This window comes from Macrosteles quadrilineatus, unplaced genomic scaffold, assembly GCF_028750875.1.
Source record: "Macrosteles quadrilineatus isolate MER2022 unplaced genomic scaffold, UCM_ALF_1.0 Scaffold_1__1_contigs__length_201487025, whole genome shotgun sequence".
NCBI lineage: Eukaryota > Metazoa > Arthropoda > Insecta > Hemiptera > Cicadellidae > Macrosteles > Macrosteles quadrilineatus.
Window position 1 is genome coordinate 167,795,429 of NW_026542594.1, and position 19,523 is coordinate 167,814,951.

General features: G+C 35.0%; 1 protein-coding gene across 1 annotated transcript; it reads right to left on the minus strand.

The window, feature by feature from the left end:
• Positions 1 to 264: 264 nt before the first annotated feature.
• LOC128983158 (epsilon-sarcoglycan-like) lies at positions 265 to 15,143 on the minus strand. Its single transcript, XM_054402335.1, has 10 exons — positions 14,961 to 15,143; positions 13,440 to 13,587; positions 12,126 to 12,271; positions 11,192 to 11,270; positions 10,533 to 10,734; positions 10,238 to 10,415; positions 9,607 to 9,815; positions 4,883 to 4,990; positions 3,254 to 3,316; positions 265 to 1,093 (listed from the first exon to the last, which is right to left on the minus strand). Exons 2-10 carry the CDS (start codon positions 13,564 to 13,566, stop codon positions 1,042 to 1,044), a joined length of 1,164 nt encoding a protein of 387 aa, XP_054258310.1. The 5' UTR covers positions 13,567 to 13,587; positions 14,961 to 15,143; the 3' UTR covers positions 265 to 1,041.
• Positions 15,144 to 19,523: the final 4,380 nt, after the last annotated feature.

The following is a 19,523-nucleotide window of genomic DNA, read 5'->3' on the forward strand; positions in this document are numbered from 1 at the left end:
CTTCAACCTGGAGGTGAGTTAGCGTAGTGAACGAGCTAATCTGAAGGCAAGTAAGCGCAGCGAACTAGCTCCAACCTAAAGGTGAGTGAGCGTAGCGAACGAACTTCAACCAGGATGTAATTGAGCCATGCGAACGAGCTCATCTTGAAAATTAAGAAGTTAAACGGGGCAAAGCCCGCGGGTACAGCTAGTTATAAATAAAACTATAAGTAAGTTATAAAATAATAAATTGAATAGTTCATTTAATAAAATGAGCATATTTTGAATGGCTAGAAATGATGAAACTAGTATTACAGTTCACTTATTATCTTAAATAAATTAAAATTTACAAAAAAGACTAGATTTAACTCTTTGTAGTTTAGATAAGTAAGTTGTAGTGGTAATGATGTTAAACATATAATTTGACCTTCCATTAGTGCATTAATTATCATGGGATTTATTCTAAAGACTTAAACTACATTTGATAGCGTCAGTGTTGTAAAATAATGTAATTATTTTTTTAATACTTTTTAACTACTAGTTTTACTTAAATCTTTTAGGTTAAATAATTGCACCCTTTTAAACATTAACTGCGTATTACTTATGGGGATATGTTAACTCTTGTCAAATAAATACTTTTAATTTGAATTTAGAATCTCACAGCAATTTTCTCCCATTCCAAGAAATGAAGTGGTCACAGCTCAATCATATTTACATTCTAGGAGCTAGATGTAACTACTGTAAAGTTAAATGTGCAAGACATTTTATCGGTCATGTAGCTATGGTGTGGAGTCTTACACTATGAATTGCATAGTCAAAGATAGTCCTTTTGTCTTTATTTCTCTGGCTGGATAGCCGAGTCTTCATTGGATTAAGGAAACTGGACTTAAATGTCTTAGTGCTGTGGATTTAAATTATGAAAGGGAGATCTTCTTTTGTTTGGATTTAAAGAAATACAAATTAGTGGAAGTACATCGTACCTTAGACCAACTTTGGAAGTTAAAGCTGTAGATATCGAGCTACATTCTACTGTTTGCAGTAAGACAAATCTATCTGCAGTATCTAACAATACCATGTCTTGGCATCGTCATCATCAAGGTACTCCTCTCTGTTTCTGGAACAAAGTAAATTAAATTTGGATTATTATTTTACAATATATTATTTTTTTTAGACGACAGAAAAATTAATCACAGGCGGACATGTAAATTGGACTCTTTTATTCTACAACTGATCCAGGCCCACTTAGCACTATGAGCATCATTCATTTTTTTTTATTTGTTCAGCACTATCTGGTCTTGTTTTTTATCCAACTTAAACATATAAACCTGGATTCAAAGAAGAGAGGGGGGGGAACTATTGTGCACAGTGGTGTAGTTGTACATTTTCCAGCGTGGGAAGGATCCTTATCATTGTCTGAAAACTGACTAACATCAGAGACGTATTCGATTTAACTGCGATGTTCATGATAACACAGCAATCACAGGAGACGCTAAAGCTTTTGTCGCATCACAAGAGAAGTTAATGATTTCTCCAACGATTAAGCAATTTTTTTCTAAATTTACAGGAGACCTTCATGATTTTTCCGTGTTTGTGGGAGATATGTTTGTGATTTTTGAGAGACATTTTTGATTTTGCTCGGTCACAGGAGACGTTCAAGATTTCGTTATGACCGCAGTAGATGATCATGATTGCACCTTAATCACGGTAGATTTTTGTGACCTGGCCACGATTGTAGCAGACGAGGATGATGACTCTCGGACTGCAGGACACGACCATGCCTTGTTCACGATTTCATCATGATTGTAAATTATGTTAATGATTTTACCGGACCACAGAAAATGATCTAGACCTTACTGCAACCGCAGGTGACTTTAACGGTTTTGAGACTGAAAAATTTGCCTTCCGGCCAAGGTCCCATTCCTGTAGGTGACAGATTAGCGGGGTTCTACTGTAGAATATTAAAAATTTAGAATCAGCATAATAAAAGAAAATTTCTATGAAAAACATTTGTGAGTATTTTAAAAGTAAAACCTCAAATTATATGTATATGTACTTACATTTTAAAATGTTGTATTGAAATACAGTAGAACCCCAATTAACCGAAAAAAAGGGGGGAGAGCGGTTTCAGATAACCAATTTTTCCGTTAACCCATCATATGCTTAAAATAGCCAATGTATCACCACAGTGTGTAGGAAAAATGAACTTAATAGAATGTCTATATCATTCAGTGTTTTATTTCAGCTACAAAAATGTTACAATGGGATAGAAAAAACTAAAGTTATTAAAGCCTTTTATTAGGGATGGACGAGATTGGATTTTTAGTTCGAGACGAGACGAGACGAGATTTTTTATTTCTCATAAAATTTCGAGACGAGATCGAGACGGGATTTCCCTTCTCATACACAACGGGAAATGCACGTTCGGAATTTTTACCTGATTTTGTAACATTGTTAGATGACTGTTAAATACAAAAATAATGATAATAGGCAAGAATATTTACAATCTTTTATTAAAAAATATCAGCATAACATTTTTTTATTAATCACGCCTAACTTATTAAAAATGCCTACGATTAGGAAACATAGTGATATCAGTTAGGATAGAGTTCAACTTATCCTAAAATAAAATAAATCATAAAATAAAATATTAAGTTTTATAAAATAGTTACTTGTTTTGACTTTTTTATAGTAATAAAACATTCCTCACACTGCTAACACTTAGCAAAACTTCTCAAATGTTATTAAAATAATTAAAGTAATATTATTTACATTTGAAGAATTATTTAAATAGGAACGCCTTCGCAAAGGAAACGCAACTACTGTATTGCGGGTATTGCATTGACTTTCTGCAGGCGTTTTTAATTTTAATTTTTTTTTTAAATTCTCGTCTCGATAAAAATCTTGGCCAAAAAGAAATCTCGTCTCGTGTAACGAGATTTAAAATTTCCCGAAATTTCGAGACTTGACCATCCCTACCTTTTATTTTACAGCCCTATATTATTTTACAGAACCATTTCGGTTAACCCGGGCTTCGGTTAACCCGAATTCGGTTAACAGGGGTTCTACTGTAACAATAAGTGATTACTGTGTAATTGGTTACAAGTATTTGCTAAATTTTACAGGATTACTCTGTAACTGTATAATGTTTCTCCGTTTTTTCTACTTAATAATCCTCCGTTTTCTCTGTCAATGAGAGGTTAACAATAAGTTTATTTCTCAAAAAACAATAGCGCAAAATATTTTAAATGCAATAGAAATTAGATTAGATACTTACGAATGATGAATTCCGGTGTACGGGGGTGGATTAGGTCGCAGACCACCTCTTTCTGATGACGACCTAGGAAAAAATGGATTTTTGTTATTGCAATAATAATACAAGTGGAGTCCTTAAATCAAGATCTGCATCGAGCTCCAGGCATTATAGTTTACATCTAAGACCAAGTGTTCCTTACTTCAGCCACTACTATTCTAATCAGATTCCATCATTGGTTGAATTTTAGTGATTTCAGTCTTCAAAAGATCTTGAATTCCGTCACCAGTTGGTGGACGTGAATAGGGTTTAAGTAGTTAAACATATAAAATATGTGCAAGGGGTAAAGAGAGATAGGAGGTGGCCTTAAACACCTGCACACTGTTTTCTATGCTTAGACAAATCACTAGAAAGTTAGGGAAATTTTGTGTGCAGATTGTGGTATGACTAAAACTAGTAGGGGACGTATCTTATAAGATCCTCATGGACAAGACTCCCCTATCACTAAGAAAAGTATACTCAAATTTAATCGAACACCCGCTGCTGATCCAGTTTTGCAAATGTGTGTTCAGACACCTATGAACGTCCTAAGCCATTCATGCACATTTTCTATTTCGAAACAATCATCTGGGTGATCTGTTAACCCTTTCGATGCTAGAATACTTTTTTGTAATTTTCCGAAAAAAAGCTTGATTTATTTACTTATTTTGTCCAAAAAGTGCTAGGCTTGCCACGGGGGCAAAGTCTAGTGTGTGAGAAAAAAATCTTTAAAAATAAAATTATTCATCTCAAAAGTGCTAAGGAATGATATATCGGGCCTCGGTCGTATGATGAATCCAAAGAAACCATCACTGTTTTGAAACAACAACCAAGTCAACCGATATGCCCATTAAAAACTCAAACGATCGAAAATAGCACCGCCACGATATATCGTCGCTTAGCGCTTTTAGAATGAAACTCGAACAACGATATATCGTTCCATAGCACTTTTCGGGAAAAAGACACAGAACACTATATTGTTGCATAGCACTGAAAGGGTTAATAGTAATCAAAAGGTATTGACTCCCTTCCTGCAAAACCTAATCACAGAATACCATTCGTACTTGTCCGGAACGTCAAATTCTTTGCGCATCATTTTTTACTATGACAAGACTTATCGCCCCATAGTGCCTAGAATACTAGTGATATGAAGTGAAAAACACAACATTGGTCTCAGATTTAAAATAGTTCACCTAGCTGCAACCTAGCTTTAAAAACATTTATTGACATTTACATGTTGAACTTGTATGCCAAATGGTGCTCACTTTTGTGTATATTTAACACACTTCTTGAGTTTTGTTGAATTGTGAATAAGATAACAGAGGTTTCTATTTCGAGCCTTATATTTTCTTTTTGTCAATTCATTATCAAAACTAATTTTCTCTTTTGTGGACATCATTGATGTTAAACATACTGGGAAAAGATCAAATTCCCTGGTTTTTAAGTACTACCACAGAAAATATAATTACTTTTTGACATACTGATGATTTCATATGTACCAATTACAACTGTTGATTATAATAACTGATTGAGGAACTTTGGGTAACAGTTTTACTCAGAAAAATATAAATCTTTGGTCTGCTAAAACTCAGTTTCTATATTTGTGAGACATACCTCGGACTAGAGTCTCGCTGGTTGGACAAGGATCGGAGGGTATTGGAGGCTCGATGGACAGCTTCATACTGGACAAGAAGTGACTGGGGAGTGTCCTCGTTGCACTTCCTACACATCATTAATCATTTATAGCTGAGCCATTAATAATGCGGTTACATTAGTATAAAAGAAAATAACCATAAGCGACACAAAAAAGGTTGAGGAGTTGAGGACAGGATAAACGAATAAGAAAAAAAAGTAATAGAGTGTATTCCTTAAGATCTACTAAAAAAAGTGATTTTGAAAAAAATTGTTTAAACATTACCGTATTTTTAAAGTTTCTATTTTACTTAAACGTAAATATAAAAGATGGAAGAACCAATACAAGGTATTCTTCAAAATCAATAGGACCAAGTTTCAGCATCACCACAAGTCATTACATGGTTGTCAAATCCAAAAAATCATTACAATCCAAAATAAAAGTTTGGGGTTTTCGTTAGACTAGTGTACATGTTGCTCGAAATCGAGCAATTGCAAAGAAGTACAGGAGTTAATTATAAACAAATAACTTGTTTAAAAACTAATAACAGTCATAATTTCTGATGATTTTAAAAGAGTCAACTATAAGATTATTAACTAAAGGAAATACTCACTATTTACATGACAGTCCTATTCCAGTTTAAAGGGTTAATTCTTAACAATCAATCTGCCCATGTACGGGAAAAGGTAAGCTTACATAGTCAACGTAAAAAGGCTGTCAGCTTTTATAAAGTACCGTATCTAAGTTGTTTAGCCAATATGTAGACAATAAGGTGAAGGCTACTTTAAACTCTACAGGATAAAAACTGGCAGAACTCTGAAATGGTGTTATTTATCATAGGCTTACTCATATGCCAAATCCTTAGAATAAAAATGCAATAACTAAAAACCGATATCATTCAACACAAACCAACATCCAAAACTAAACACATTTTTAATACAACATAGATAATTTACACATTGACTGTTTTACATATGTTCTTCTTCTCACTATTAGTTTTTGCTTCTCAACGGGAATAATCTGTTTCATAATCATTGAAATAGATTTATAATAAATAATCTATCATAAAGTTTAAGATTAAATAAACCCACCACATAGTTGTTTTACATGGTGGAAGGAAAATACATTTTTTTGGATCAGCTGTCGGAATTTGTGAAATAGAAATTTGACGTTCTGGTTGTTTACAATAAAATGTCAAAGCAAATGTAAACATTGTGAATTTTCTCATGCTTCCATGGAAACGAATTATTTAATATTTAATTTCTGACAACAGCTGGAGTTTCAAAACAATGTTTGTTTCCCATGTTAATCTTATGGAGGAATACGAAACTTTAAAGGGCCCTAGGGCCTCACTCTCTAATTATTTACCTAAAAAGAAAGTTTCCTGCACAACTTCACGTTACGCTCTTTCCAATGACACCAAAAACATGTCAATCGGTTCAGTAGTTTCGGAGGAGTAATTGTCACAAAAATCATGCTTGCGTATTAAATAAGTATAGATACAGTAGAGTCCCAATTATCCAATCAAAATTGGCAGAAGCAATAACGGATAAGGTCGGATGACAAACAAATTATAACCTATTTTAAACGTGTTAAAAATTCAAAATGTTAATTTAATAATTAACAAGGTGTTACCCCGTCCTACGTACAGGAATCGAGTAGTCAGTTAACAAAACTGTGTACAATTCAGAACAGCTAGTTTCCACGTATAAATAATAATTAATAATTAGTAATTTTTTTCTCTGTTGTAAAACCCATTCAATGTTTTATGTTTTAAGTTTATTTGAAAAATATATTCACAAACTTTTCCAGTTTGAAGTTATCATTATGAAGAGCAAAACATTGATAAAACTGGCACCTTCCTTTAGGAATAAGCAAGATGTATAACACATTGAAATAGCAAATCATTTTTCAGTGCTCAATCATTCACAGGAAGGTAATACGGGATGGTCAAGTAAATGAAGATTGGATGATTGGGGCTCAACAGTATGAGGAAAAATCAAAGTTTGTCAAACGGAACCAAACAAGGATCACCATGTAAAGAAATAATACTTAAACACCTTCCCTGCAGTGACTTGATGGCAAACCTCGGCACGATACTGACGGTTGCAGCAAGTCCACGTAATTGCTATATTTAACAGGAAATTGAGGTGAAAAGAAATTATGGATATCCTGCAAAACAAAGATGTTGCCTGGAATTCGTCTTTGAGCATTGAACTTTGAAGTTGTCATCTACAGCTAGTAGCTATAGCTACTTATCGGATCTTTGACTTTTAATCATGTTTTCAAAAGTGACATTGTAGCTCAATTAAGGCGTTGCCCTGACAAGTTTAGCATTAAGGTATTTCTACTTGCGCAGGTACAAATCTCTTACATGTGCAATTCATATTAGCTTACTAATATGTGGCTTAACTGGTGTGGAGGACCCACCTTAAATAAACGGTGTTGAGCTTGGGTGGAAGTTGACAGCAGGGGTTAGTTTAATAGGGATTGCACACAACTTCTGTTTTCCTTATTTTTACATTAGTATAGAAGGACACAGATTTTTTATTCAATATGAACATATTATGTTGAAATAAATATGATAAAAATTTAGAATACATAAAATGACATAACCTAAAAAAAATATTCCTGTGTCAATGCAAAGCACCTCAGCTCGGATTTCTCAATACGATGTTGCGTTCGGTAGGTTCGGTTTGTTACGGATTCAAATATTAATATAATAGTTGCAGAGTTCCACGGCAACTGCCTTTTTAAGCTGCCTATACATGCTAGCGAAAAACAATAAACGGGGTTTTAAAAAACAAGGAACAACCAATGCGATCCTGGTTTCAGAATTTAAAAGTAACGATTCTAATAAGTTACAGCAATTAATTAATTGTCATTTTTTGTCTACATTCAAAGGAAGATTTTCACTTTATGGTACAATAGTTAACATATTGCAACCACCATATTTTAGATAGTTTAATCCTCTTTAAAATTACACCCTAACTTTGATTCTACATTAAATATAGCATTCAAAAACACTGTTGCCCCAGACCCTTGTGTTTACATGAAATGGCAGGGGTAGAGCGGACCCTTAAGCTGTGTGACGATTGTGACTAGAATATTTTGCCTAGCAGTAGATGAAGTCAGAGCCTTATTACAAAAGTGTGTCCTAACATCTATGACATGATTGTTAAATCACTGTGATGAAACGGTTTTATGTACAAGCAATGTAAAAACTATCAACTTTAAGGGGAAATTTTAAGATAAAATAGTTGTATGTTTTGGTTGTGTCTATACGATTCCACAAACCACACCACTCAAGTCACACTAGCGATAAGAGAGAACGTTTGCCAACTCCACAAACTCAGCAACATACCTTACAAGACCTTCAAACATTACAGATATGGAGTTTATGATGGCAGCTGAAGTATTCTGTATCCTGGAATATTAATTTGGAAACTAACTATACAATCAACATTGGTTAGGCAGTAAGTAAAAAGCAGTAAATTAATAGTCTAGCTAAATAAAATTGCACTACTGCTTTACAAGTTAAATATTTTAATATACACATTTAACTGAGATACATGCTTATGTTTATTCGACTATTAAAGTTAAAGATGTATTTAAATTTTGTTATAATAAATTGATGATTAAAATTAGAAATAAAGTATTTAGAGGGCATTAAAATACAAAAATTTGCCACTGTATATAGTGATTTTGAGATTTAGGTCCAAAGCTTTGAAAAGAGATTCGAGATTTCTGGTTTTGACTATCACTATAATCATTCATTAGGTGCAAAAACTTTAACTCGTTGCATCCAACACAAGGTAGACAATCATCTTCTGCAGGTAATCATTGTCATATCCATTGTATTTGGCCAAGTTATCTGTTTAATGGGCTTAAATTTTGCTGTCTCTAATAAAGGTGAGTCATTCCTAAACCCTTTTTACAAGCACAACCTCAACGAACACATAATTTTCTCTGGATGTTGATTACATATTTAGATGATTATTATTATCAATTATCAATTATTTAAAATGGGGACGCCACTATGTGCGTATTTTAACCCAAATATGACTGAAGGATGAGAGTAGGATGAGTGGCACGATCTTGTAGTCTTGTTAGTGACTAAGGCCGACATGTTCCTTAGACACAGCTGTTAACTAATAGCTCATGATGTACTTATGAGCAAAATACAGCTCATTGCAACTGCACAGAATCTTTTGACTCAACCCCAAGTGAAATTAACCTTTAATTTGCTTACATCAATGATCTAGACCCTATTTCGGAGTGGAAACTGGGTTTTGAGCTGCTTAGATAGTTTAGAGGTAAATTAACACAATTGGTAACAAATCTATGAAATCATACTGCAATTGTTATATTGTGCACTATTAGATAAAGGGATACAAAAGGATTTTTATTTGTTAACGTTTAAGTTTGGACAAAACAAATTAAAAGTGCTTTTACTGGGCCCTATCAACTCATTTATTCATAGATAAAAACAGGTCATTAAAGCTTTATGTTATATTGAGTTAAGTTAACAACCGTAAACTTGAATTCTTTAAAGTACACAAAGTGACTAACTAGCTTAGCACTTTCAGCTAAAACATACAATTGTCACCATAATTATTGACAATTACTTGCATAATAAATACATGCAAGTAAATTATTTTGCATAGTAAATTTGCATAATAATCAACTGTAATGCCTTACTCACACAGTGTCTTGCTGGAAGCATAGGATGAATGTTAGCAGTGCGGCCAACACGATGAAGCAGAACAGTGGCAATATCAATGTGACTGCAAGCTCCGAGTGGTAGTTTCGGGTTGGCAACTCTTGCTGACTAACAGGTTGCCATTGTTGTGATGTGTCAGCTGTCTCGGGGTTTCTGTCTGGACTTTCTTGTGTGTTTGATGGTTTAAAACTCTACAACAGTGATGATTGGTTAAATAGTTTATTGTACAAAGAAGGCAAAAGATAGAGAAATCATTCAGTGTCTGAATAATGAGTTTCAAAAACTAAAAAAAGTATTAAAGAGTAATTTTAAATGATTCAACCAAGAATAAATATAAAAAAATTGAACTTATATTGCTTACTTTGTAAATTTGGTTTTAACTGGAAAAAGAGAATTTAAAGGATCTGCAGACTCTTGTTCTCCGACATTGTCACACTGTCACCCGGAATTTCACTTTGGGGCTGAGCCTTATGGTTCATACTGAGGTGACATCACAAACCTTTTCAGAAACCAACAAAAAACTTAACAAAAAAAGACACCGGCTTTTAAACTATTATTTTGTTAAAAGTTTGATTGTTGCAAAATATGTTCTATAGACAAATAATATCCTCACCAGAGAGAAAGCACACCAATCCAAAGAGAAGTTGTACTGCTTGAAGAAGCGTTCCACAGAGGTGTGTTTGAAGTCTGGACAGTTAGTTTGACCTTTGGACTGCAATGGACTGACCTCCTTCTGTAGATCTAGGAGAGTCTGTGAGAACGGGGCTCTGCTACCGATGTGCATCACAATACTGACAACACGACAGATATTAAAAATAGTGGCAGTAACAAGGTTTAGAACATTTTCATTACAAAAAAACGTAATAACAGGACAATGGCGTAGATAATCACATATAATTTTTACTCACCCTTCACCATCGGTTGGGTTGAGAGGCAGTCTTGCGCCCAGATGGACTGCTGAGGCGAGGAAGGTTATGTACAAGTCGTCCTGACTGTCCGGCCACAGTGTGCGACGGAACACGTCCAACAACCGATTGTATCTTTCCGACTCCAACATGTCTTCTACGTTCAACTTGTCTACCTTCAGACGGACCTCGTAGAGAGCTGGCTCTGCAACAGGATTATGTGTTTTATTTCTGTACAGTTTTAGATGTTTTAAGAACCGAAAACCTCACTAATAAGGTGAACTATTCGAATGACAACCTTTAAATTTCAAGTGAAAAACAAACATAGAGCAGCTTCCTAATAGATGTGTTTTAAAAATGCATTTTTCCAGTGATTCTGCCGTTGTTGGGCCTCTAAGAACTTGATTATTATTTTCCTCCGTATTTGGCAATAGTGGTGAGAACATCTTTCTTAATCAGGGACTTGATTAACTAGTCAGAGGAACTTAGAGAAAACTAGTACAAATTCATTTTTGAGGCATTGTTTTGTGGAAATAGTACAAGTGGTAAATAAATTTCATTTAAAGTTAAAATAAACAAAATGACACTGTTCTCTAAAATATAAGACCATTCCCTGCTGTATCATTTTTATGATTTATAAATTAAATTACAATTAAATTTACCATCTTTCTCAAGAACATTCATCTTGATGACTCTTCGTTTAGCTTCATAGTTTTTCCTGTTCAGCCCCACCACCTCTATCTGTAAACAAATTTAAAGATATCACACCGGGTTTTTGTAATAGTAACCTAGTTTAACTATAAGTTAAGTATGCTTTCATTAAAACAGCAAACATTAGATTCATTTTTGAGGGATGAGTCTAGAGTGAAAAGTACATAGGTTCTACTCTGCTTGTTTTCACTAGCAAAAGATCCAAAAATGTGTATTGTATGGTCCGTGGTCGCCATTTCAATGAAAAGTATTAAAGTAGGCCTATAACAAATTAAATCATCACACGGCTTCATCTACAAATGAATAGGCTACAGTCTCCAAAAGAGAGATATTTCTCAATATTTAAGAGACCTAACCTTGATATGTAGATAGGTGGGCATGCAGCTAAACCTCCGACTCTTGGCAGTATCAATATATATTGATATTGGTGATTAACAGTGGTGTGATTAGAAGAAAACAAGGGGGCTAAGGGAAAGAGTTGTCCCTTATACTGTAAAGTAATTTTGATTAATAATGTTATTTCATAATATATAACCTCATGCCTCTGTATGGTTCACCTTCCCCTTGTATTGGGTTGATTGAGTTTGAATTTGGGTCTCCAGGACAAGGGTCCCATGAAGTAAGTACTCGATCTTCTATAGTCCCACAAAATTTATCATTTCCATGGCTATAAACTTCTAAGGAGGGAAGGTGGCACCAAGTTTGTCGTTTTGAATGCGGTTTCTGTCAAACTTGTTTTATCAGGTCTTGTAATTTTGCTTCAAATAACTTGAATTCAAAAATAAAAAGAAAAACAATAGGTTGTAAAAATCTAGATTGGGTAAAATTAATGGGAATCTTTAAGAAATGTATAAGCACCAAGCAAACCAAACGGCCTAGTCTCACCTGAAGGTCTTTCTGCTGTGATGGTGGAGCTCCATACACAAATCCTTGGTTGTGTTTCTCACTGAAGGTGTAAAACATCCACGATGGGAGGTCAGGGGAGTTCAACAGCGATGGACGATATGAGAACTGGTTACCTACATGGGAGCCTGGAGCAAGAAACAATATGTTGAAAAACTTAAAAGTTTAAACTATGAAATACTTCATGTGCAATCACTAGAGAGAACAGATTTTCGTTAGCCTAAAATTAAGTCGTCAGAAACATTATTAGTTATTGAGTTTTTAGCGAGATGGTTTTAGCAAGGCAAAAATAGGAGGGCCGCACTACTTTGCAGTGATTAGGGGATTTCGCACTAACCTGACCTCTACCGTGACACATCCACGACCATGACCACAACAAGGAATGTTAAAGCCTACCTATTCAGTGTCAAGTTAGTCATAGTCATAGTCATAGATAGATAAGATAGATATTGAAAGCCTGGCTATAGTGGTGCTTTTGTATTGTAGGTACGTTCAGAAAAAGATAAAGTAATACTGGATGCATCCGATGTTGGCTGTCAGGTCTACAGAAGAGCAGTTTGCAACATTTAAAGGGGGGTGGGGGAGGGAGCTACACCAATATGAAGATAAATTGACAGAGGTTTAAAAAAATAGTCATAAGAAAACTCTACGTGTCAAAATTAACTGTGACATTCTGTTACAAAAAGTATTAAACAGCTTGGAAGAACACACTTTCTGTTTGATCAGTCAGAGCTTGCGAGCTCTGCGGGTTGGAGTGAAGTCGGTAAACATTGCGCGACTTATAGTTTGGGCTTTAACATTCAATAGGTTTTAACCAAAAGACAAGGTCCGACCAGTCACATTTTTACTAGTGCACACTTTTTTACTTGCATCTATCTATACCTGCCTAACTGCCTTAAACTGTTCATGTTTGGGCTGGTGTGACATTGCCCTAAATGCTAGGCTGCTGTGTATATGGAAACACATAGTACCAGAAGTCGATGGATGACATATGCAATTAGTAAGCAAATTTTGTAATTCTTTTGAACTATAAACGGGTCAGGAGGCCTAATTTAGAGAGATCAGGCCTGATTGGTAAGTTAAATGTAGGTATTTCCAATAGAACCAAAAAAACACTTGCCTACGAAGTCTGCTTACTTACTTTAAGGCTGCAAAAAATTATTTTAAAAATAAGATGGTGTTCATTAGTTGGCTTACTTTAGTACAAAACTGGTTAGGATTTACAATAATAAGCTAACCAAAAGCAATGAGCTAACAAATTTGACTTCCAAAAACAACTAAATAAATTACTCTTACTTTTAGTATCAGTCCAATTGAAAAACCATGGTCCAATCGTCATGATGAAAACTTTGGTAGTGTGTATATCTTCGCCTTGAGCTGCTACTACAACTGCTAGAAGTAAACATGGTATAGCCAGCATCATTCCTTATTAAATGATTTGCAGCTGAAACAAATACAATAGGCCTACAGTTAACATATTTTAAATAAGGTTTACAGACAATTATTGTACCGGTACTGTAATATAATGGGTCATGGTTACCTGACCAACTGATGATATGATACAAACATAACTATATCAGAGGATGGATCATAGGCCTACCAACATCCATGCAAATTTGACTGACTGAGACAAACAAATTGATAAAGTCTGGCGTGGCTGATACTGTAAGTTTAGTACAGAAAGGTACTGCGGTACTTTGGTGTTATCCAGATGCCACCCTTATACAGCTCGCTGCGGCGGTTATGTTAGGTTGGGTTATCATAAATATGTTTGTAGGACTTTCTCGTTTCGTTATGAATCGAACGATACCAGATGAGTAATACTTTCACACGCCAAATCCCCTCCAAGTAGGCCAAGGTCAGGTTGTTGACCGGAGCGTGTGCATCACCTGTCACTGTCTGTATATGGGGTATTTGGCGGGCGAAAGTATGACTCATCTGGTATCGTCCGATTCATAACGAAAAGAGGAAAGTCCTACAAACATATTATGATAACCCAACATAACATTACCGCCGCAGCGAGCTGTATACCTACTTGACGGAGTAGGTATAGCGGTGTCGGCGCATTCAACTCAATCTTCGCCGACATCGCTGCCTTTCTGGGAGGCAGAACTCAAAGGCCACTAATCATTATCATGTCAAATTTGGACAGTAAGTCAATTAAAGTATGTTCTTTCCAATTATGTAACTTAGTTATTTTTGGTCTTCAGTTAAAAAATTCCTCTAAAATAAGTGGCCTCCGGATGATAGGCTACCAAAGTAACAGTACGGCAGTTGTAGAACTGTTGTAGTTTCTCTCCAAATAAAAAAAAAGGTGGATGCATCCAGTGCTCGATTTGCGGGGGAACGTGGCGGAACAGAGTTCCGGTACCTCTATTTCAGAAAGATCAAAATATTGGCATAAATAGGTACAAATCAAATTAAGTATACACAGTTCCGGAATCTCAATTTACAAATGATCGAGCACTGGATGCATCCATAACTAGGCCTAACCAGTATATTTCACTTCAAATTTGGAATCCAAAGACTCACTGAATTGTAAGATGCTAGTTAAGACTGAAACTAGGCATTTTAATAACAACTTACTGAAGGGTTAGAATTTATTAACTCTTAGTTTACAATAATTGTATCCTTTAAAAGGTTGGTATGCTACTTTATTTGCTAGGACATGCTGCAACATACCCTATAGGCCTAGTACAAAGTGTTAAACCCTATTTACTAATGTAAGTTAGACGTATTGTTAAGATGCAAGTTGGTCTAGCTAGAAGAATCAAAGTTAGGAATGCCTAACTAATATTTTTACTTACAACTACTTACCTAATGTTAGTCTTGAACCTTAGAAAAAGTATTAGGAAATAATAACTTATTAGACAGTTAAAATTGCAATTAAACGTAAAAATACATTTTATTAACACGATTTGTTTTAAAAAGTAGCTATACAAATATGTCCCTGGACAGTTTTCAGTCAACTCTTTGCAAAATACTAGGCAGTTTGTCCTGGCCTGGGCCACACAACATTATAATCTACTCCACAATCTAAAAACAAAACAAACCCAATACAGAAGAAAACCAAACAGATCCTTGCAGACGACACATTGGACAAACCAAAGACCACCAATCACGTTTACAAACGGCCGAGCGTTAAGGTTACATTACACCAATGATTATAGTTAATAAAAGATTAACAAATCAAAACATCATAATTAGGTATCCAAACAAGTCACACGTACTGTACACGAATTTCGTAGTAAATAATTAAATAATGAATAGTGTTCTTTTTTATGTCTATCTTTTTTTGGCCCCTTTAATTTCACTGAAATATGTCAACATGACAACAAAGCACATAGTAAACGTATTTTATGATAAATCCCAAATCCTGCTATTGCTTTGTTGTGGACTAGAAGATTCAAGTTATTATTTTGTTAGCTCGTAATCGACCTTATTAATAAAAACATTCTACCTAACTATATAAAGTGTTGGGCTGATTTGTAATTACTTCAGAAACAATATCTTCCGTCAAGAGTCCTTGCACGACCGCCTTTAACCACGGCTGCGGCGTTCGAAGTGGCAACACCGCATGGGATGGCTGGAGCTGGAGCTGGCACCACTGAACGCTCGCACCGCGGAGGTTTAGAGCAAGCACGCAAATTATCTATTAATTTAGATGTTTTATAACTGACAACACTGATGTGTAGGAAAAGAAGGAAATAATATTATACGAGGCTTTTGAGTCAATTCAAGAAAACATTTATGATGTACCTTCCTCCTGCACAGCTTCGAGCTTCCATAACTTATTGATCAGACGCAGGTGGTAGGGGGACCATACATGGCTGGCACACTCGAAGAGCTGACGCACAAAGGAAGAGTAGAGTCTTTAATACGAGACCATTTGTCATACCACGAGTCGACCTAGTGATGAAACCCAGCATCCTATATAACCTATAAGCTCTTCTGCATAGGTCGTCGACATGTTCATTAAATGAGATGTCAGAAGAAAATGTGACACCCAGACCCTTCATTGTATACACTCTTCGCCAGAGGCTGGTTATTCAGTGTATACTGGAAATGGTGCAGGTTGAGCATACGGCCAAAAGTCATAACGGATCACTTAGAAAGATTTAGCTTCATTTTATTTACAATTCACCAATCCAATACAATTGGCGAGACTTGTCTGCAGGCGTGCAAAGTCATCATCACTGGAGACCACGTTCTTCACATCGTCAGCAAAGAGTAGAGCGTCCACGAGAAGAACAGACATTATGTCGTTGATGAACAAGGTGTGGCCCGAGTAGTGACCCTTGAGGAACACGAGTTTTGCAGAAATTGGTGTGGGAAAGCGCACCAGGCAGTTTAACTCTCAGGGGCCGGCAATGCATCAGATATAGTCAGAGAACCAGAAAGGCAATTGGCCATGGATTCCATAACCTTCTAGCTTGCTGATGAGGATGGAGTGGTCAACTTTGTCAAATGCCTTGGCAAAATCGATAAAGGCTACATCAAGCTGTTTCTGATCCCATAGCAGATACTGTACGTAATATGCTTTTCCTCAAATATCAGCAGGTTGGTGATGGTTGATCTGGAGGAGGTAAAACCATGTTGACTGGGACTTATTGGCGGTTTTAGAAAGGGTGTAAGGCGAGAGAGCCTTAACATTTCAAAAACCTTCCCCATTGATGAAAGGATGGTACACCTAATAGGTGATAGTTCTCGACTTTCAATGGATTGCCTCCTTTAAGAATCAGAACAATGTGCACCTTCTTGAGAGTCTCAGGAAATATTCCTTGTTGAATGGACAAGTTGAATAACATAGTCAGAGGTTGGACCAAAGTGTCGCTGCAGTGTTGAAGAAAGGACGGAGGTACATTGTCTGGGCCAGCACCTTTCATGACATCAAGTTTTCTAAAGGCTTCTAAGACTTGCAATACAGAGAAGGAGATGATTTGTAGTGTAGAGTTGGCATTGAAGTTAATATAAAAGAAGGTAGTAAAACTACGGGCTTCGAGAAAAACCGATGAAAAAAAGCTGAGATTATTTTAGCTCTCTCCTGTGGTTCATTGGAAGAGTTGCCATTAAAACTAATAATAGATGGTATAAAAGGAGATCCACCATATGAGCGAATAAAGCTCCAGAAGCTTTTAGGGTTGTGAGGAATCGAATCTTCTATGTGCCGCAAATAGTTTCTATGGCATGTGCGACTCAGATTCCTGCAGACATTACACAACTCGCACTGGAAGGAATGTTTGCTTGTGGGCTATTTTCTTTTGAATAACCAGATTGATGAGCTCTGCAAAGAACCACTTGGGGAAGGATGAGGTTCCGATTCGTTTTATGGGACTGCACTGAACGCAAATGGCTCCAAGTTGTCTTACAACACTTAAGTTTATTGCATTATCTTTACATTAATTTATTCATTACTCATTAGATTGGAATCAAGCTACAAACTATACAAATCGGATGCCATAATAGCCTTTAAAATTCATCTCATTTCGCTCTTACTCACTTTTTGCCTATATATCCAGTATTTTATTACTGGGTAATCTTCCGAAAATGCCAAGATTCAACATCTAAAAGTTATGTCAAAACAGGCGTCAACAAGATTCAGATTTTGCAATAGGATAATACATCTACCGGTACTTAATTTTTTTTCCAAATATCAATGTCAATAATGATACTAATCAAATTGACTGATCCTTAGTGATTATCACCAGTACTGTACCATATAGACGAAACATGCTCCTTAGTCCTTAGTATTATTTATCATCCTTATCAATCAGCTGAAGACAATTTTATTGTTAGTTGGCGATCAGTGTCACACATCATGTTATGTAAACCAATTTGACCCCTTCTGCAGGGTTAACCAATGAATTTAAAACAAGTAGACTTATCTTCCCATTGTAAATGTTGAAGCTAAGTCTACTTGTGTTAGTCTATGGTCTATGTCAGTACTTAGTTTAAATTTATTGGGTAAAATTGGTTTACATAACATTAATTTAATTTTTCCCACAGCAAACTATTTAACATTTTTTGTATACAATTGAGTGGATATCAACAAATAACAAACTCCCAGTAGTGTCTAAAACAGTTCACTTTAGTACAGCTATTTTCTATACTTAGTTTTCTATATTAGTTAACTTGCTTGTACTATGGTGTTATATCTAAATAGTAGATTGAAAACTGTAAATTTTACCCTGAAATAAGAGAAAATATTCAGTTTACTGAAATATTAAAATTACACTGAATTGTACTTTTTTTAAATAGCAGGAGAGACCCCACACTGCATTAGACCCGCCTACTGACTCACCAAGTCACCATTTGGGTTTTCTATTATAAAAAATAAAACTCTTTTTTAGTTTTGTATAAAATATATTTGTATTTACATAATGTAGGTAAACAAAATATAATGAAATAAATAAGTATCTTAATAGAGGAAACATACATATTTTGGCAAACAACTGTCACCCATACAACATCGAAGGGGGAATGAACACCTCAAACTCTCGCAAGAAGAAATATTATGAACTAACAGTCATTCATTACAATAGATATGTGGTACACAAACAATGATGTCTGAATTGCAATTAATGAAATTCAAATATGATAGTAGAAGATTTAATTCTGCATATTAACACAAACTAGAATCTCTCAAACCCAAGTATTTGTGGTTATAAAATTGTTTTGACATTTCTCCTTATTTTAGGTTTAAATATTTTCAATGTCTTGTTTTGATTGAAAGCAGGATGAACAAATTTTAACCTTTGAAATTTAAAGAATTGAAGGATGCGTCATGTTTTGTGTGAGTGACCTTTAAGTTTCTAGGATTTTAGTTTCATCAATTTTTTATTTTATTTTACAGATGTTTATAAATTATTTGTACAGTTAAAAACTGGTGTACTCTTCAGTTTGTATATAAACAAATAATTTTTACACCCTAAAACGAATTGGTACATCTTGCTTTCTATACAAAAACTAACTTCTTGAAATCGCAAAATTGACAACATTGCATGTCTCACCAAGCTTAAGTTAGAATAGTCAAAGGTTAGACAGACTCTCAAAACAAATATTATAAAAAATAATTGTTCTAATTAAGTTGATCTTGATAGAAGGTTAATATTCGTTATTCAAATAAAGATTTGTTTCCTTAAAGTGGAAATCCATCCATTATTTAGTAGTTCTTCCAATTAGCACACATCTAATAAATAAATTTATAACTACCAACTTTTACTGTACACAAAACCTGCCTGTGAAAGTTATAAGTTTCAGTTAAAACTATATACATATTAGAAACTAACACCAACTTGGTAAATAAATTAAACTGAAACCAATTCAATTCATTTAATTTAATCATATACCTAAAATGTATACAATCAAAGGATAGTTGCA

Excerpts from the sequence above, each read along its gene's own strand:
- LOC128983158 (XM_054402335.1), bottom strand. The coding sequence starts at position 13,566 with ATGATGCTGGCTATACCATGTTTACTTCTAGCAGTTGTAGTAGCAGCT. Across the intron at positions 10,416-10,532 it reads AACCCAACCGATGGTGAAGG|TATTGTGATGCACATCGGTA; the intron begins GTGAGTAAAAAT and ends TCGTGTTGTCAG. Across the intron at positions 3,317-4,882 it reads CAGCGAGACTCTAGTCCGAG|GTCGTCATCAGAAAGAGGTG; the intron begins GTATGTCTCACA and ends ATTTTTTCCTAG.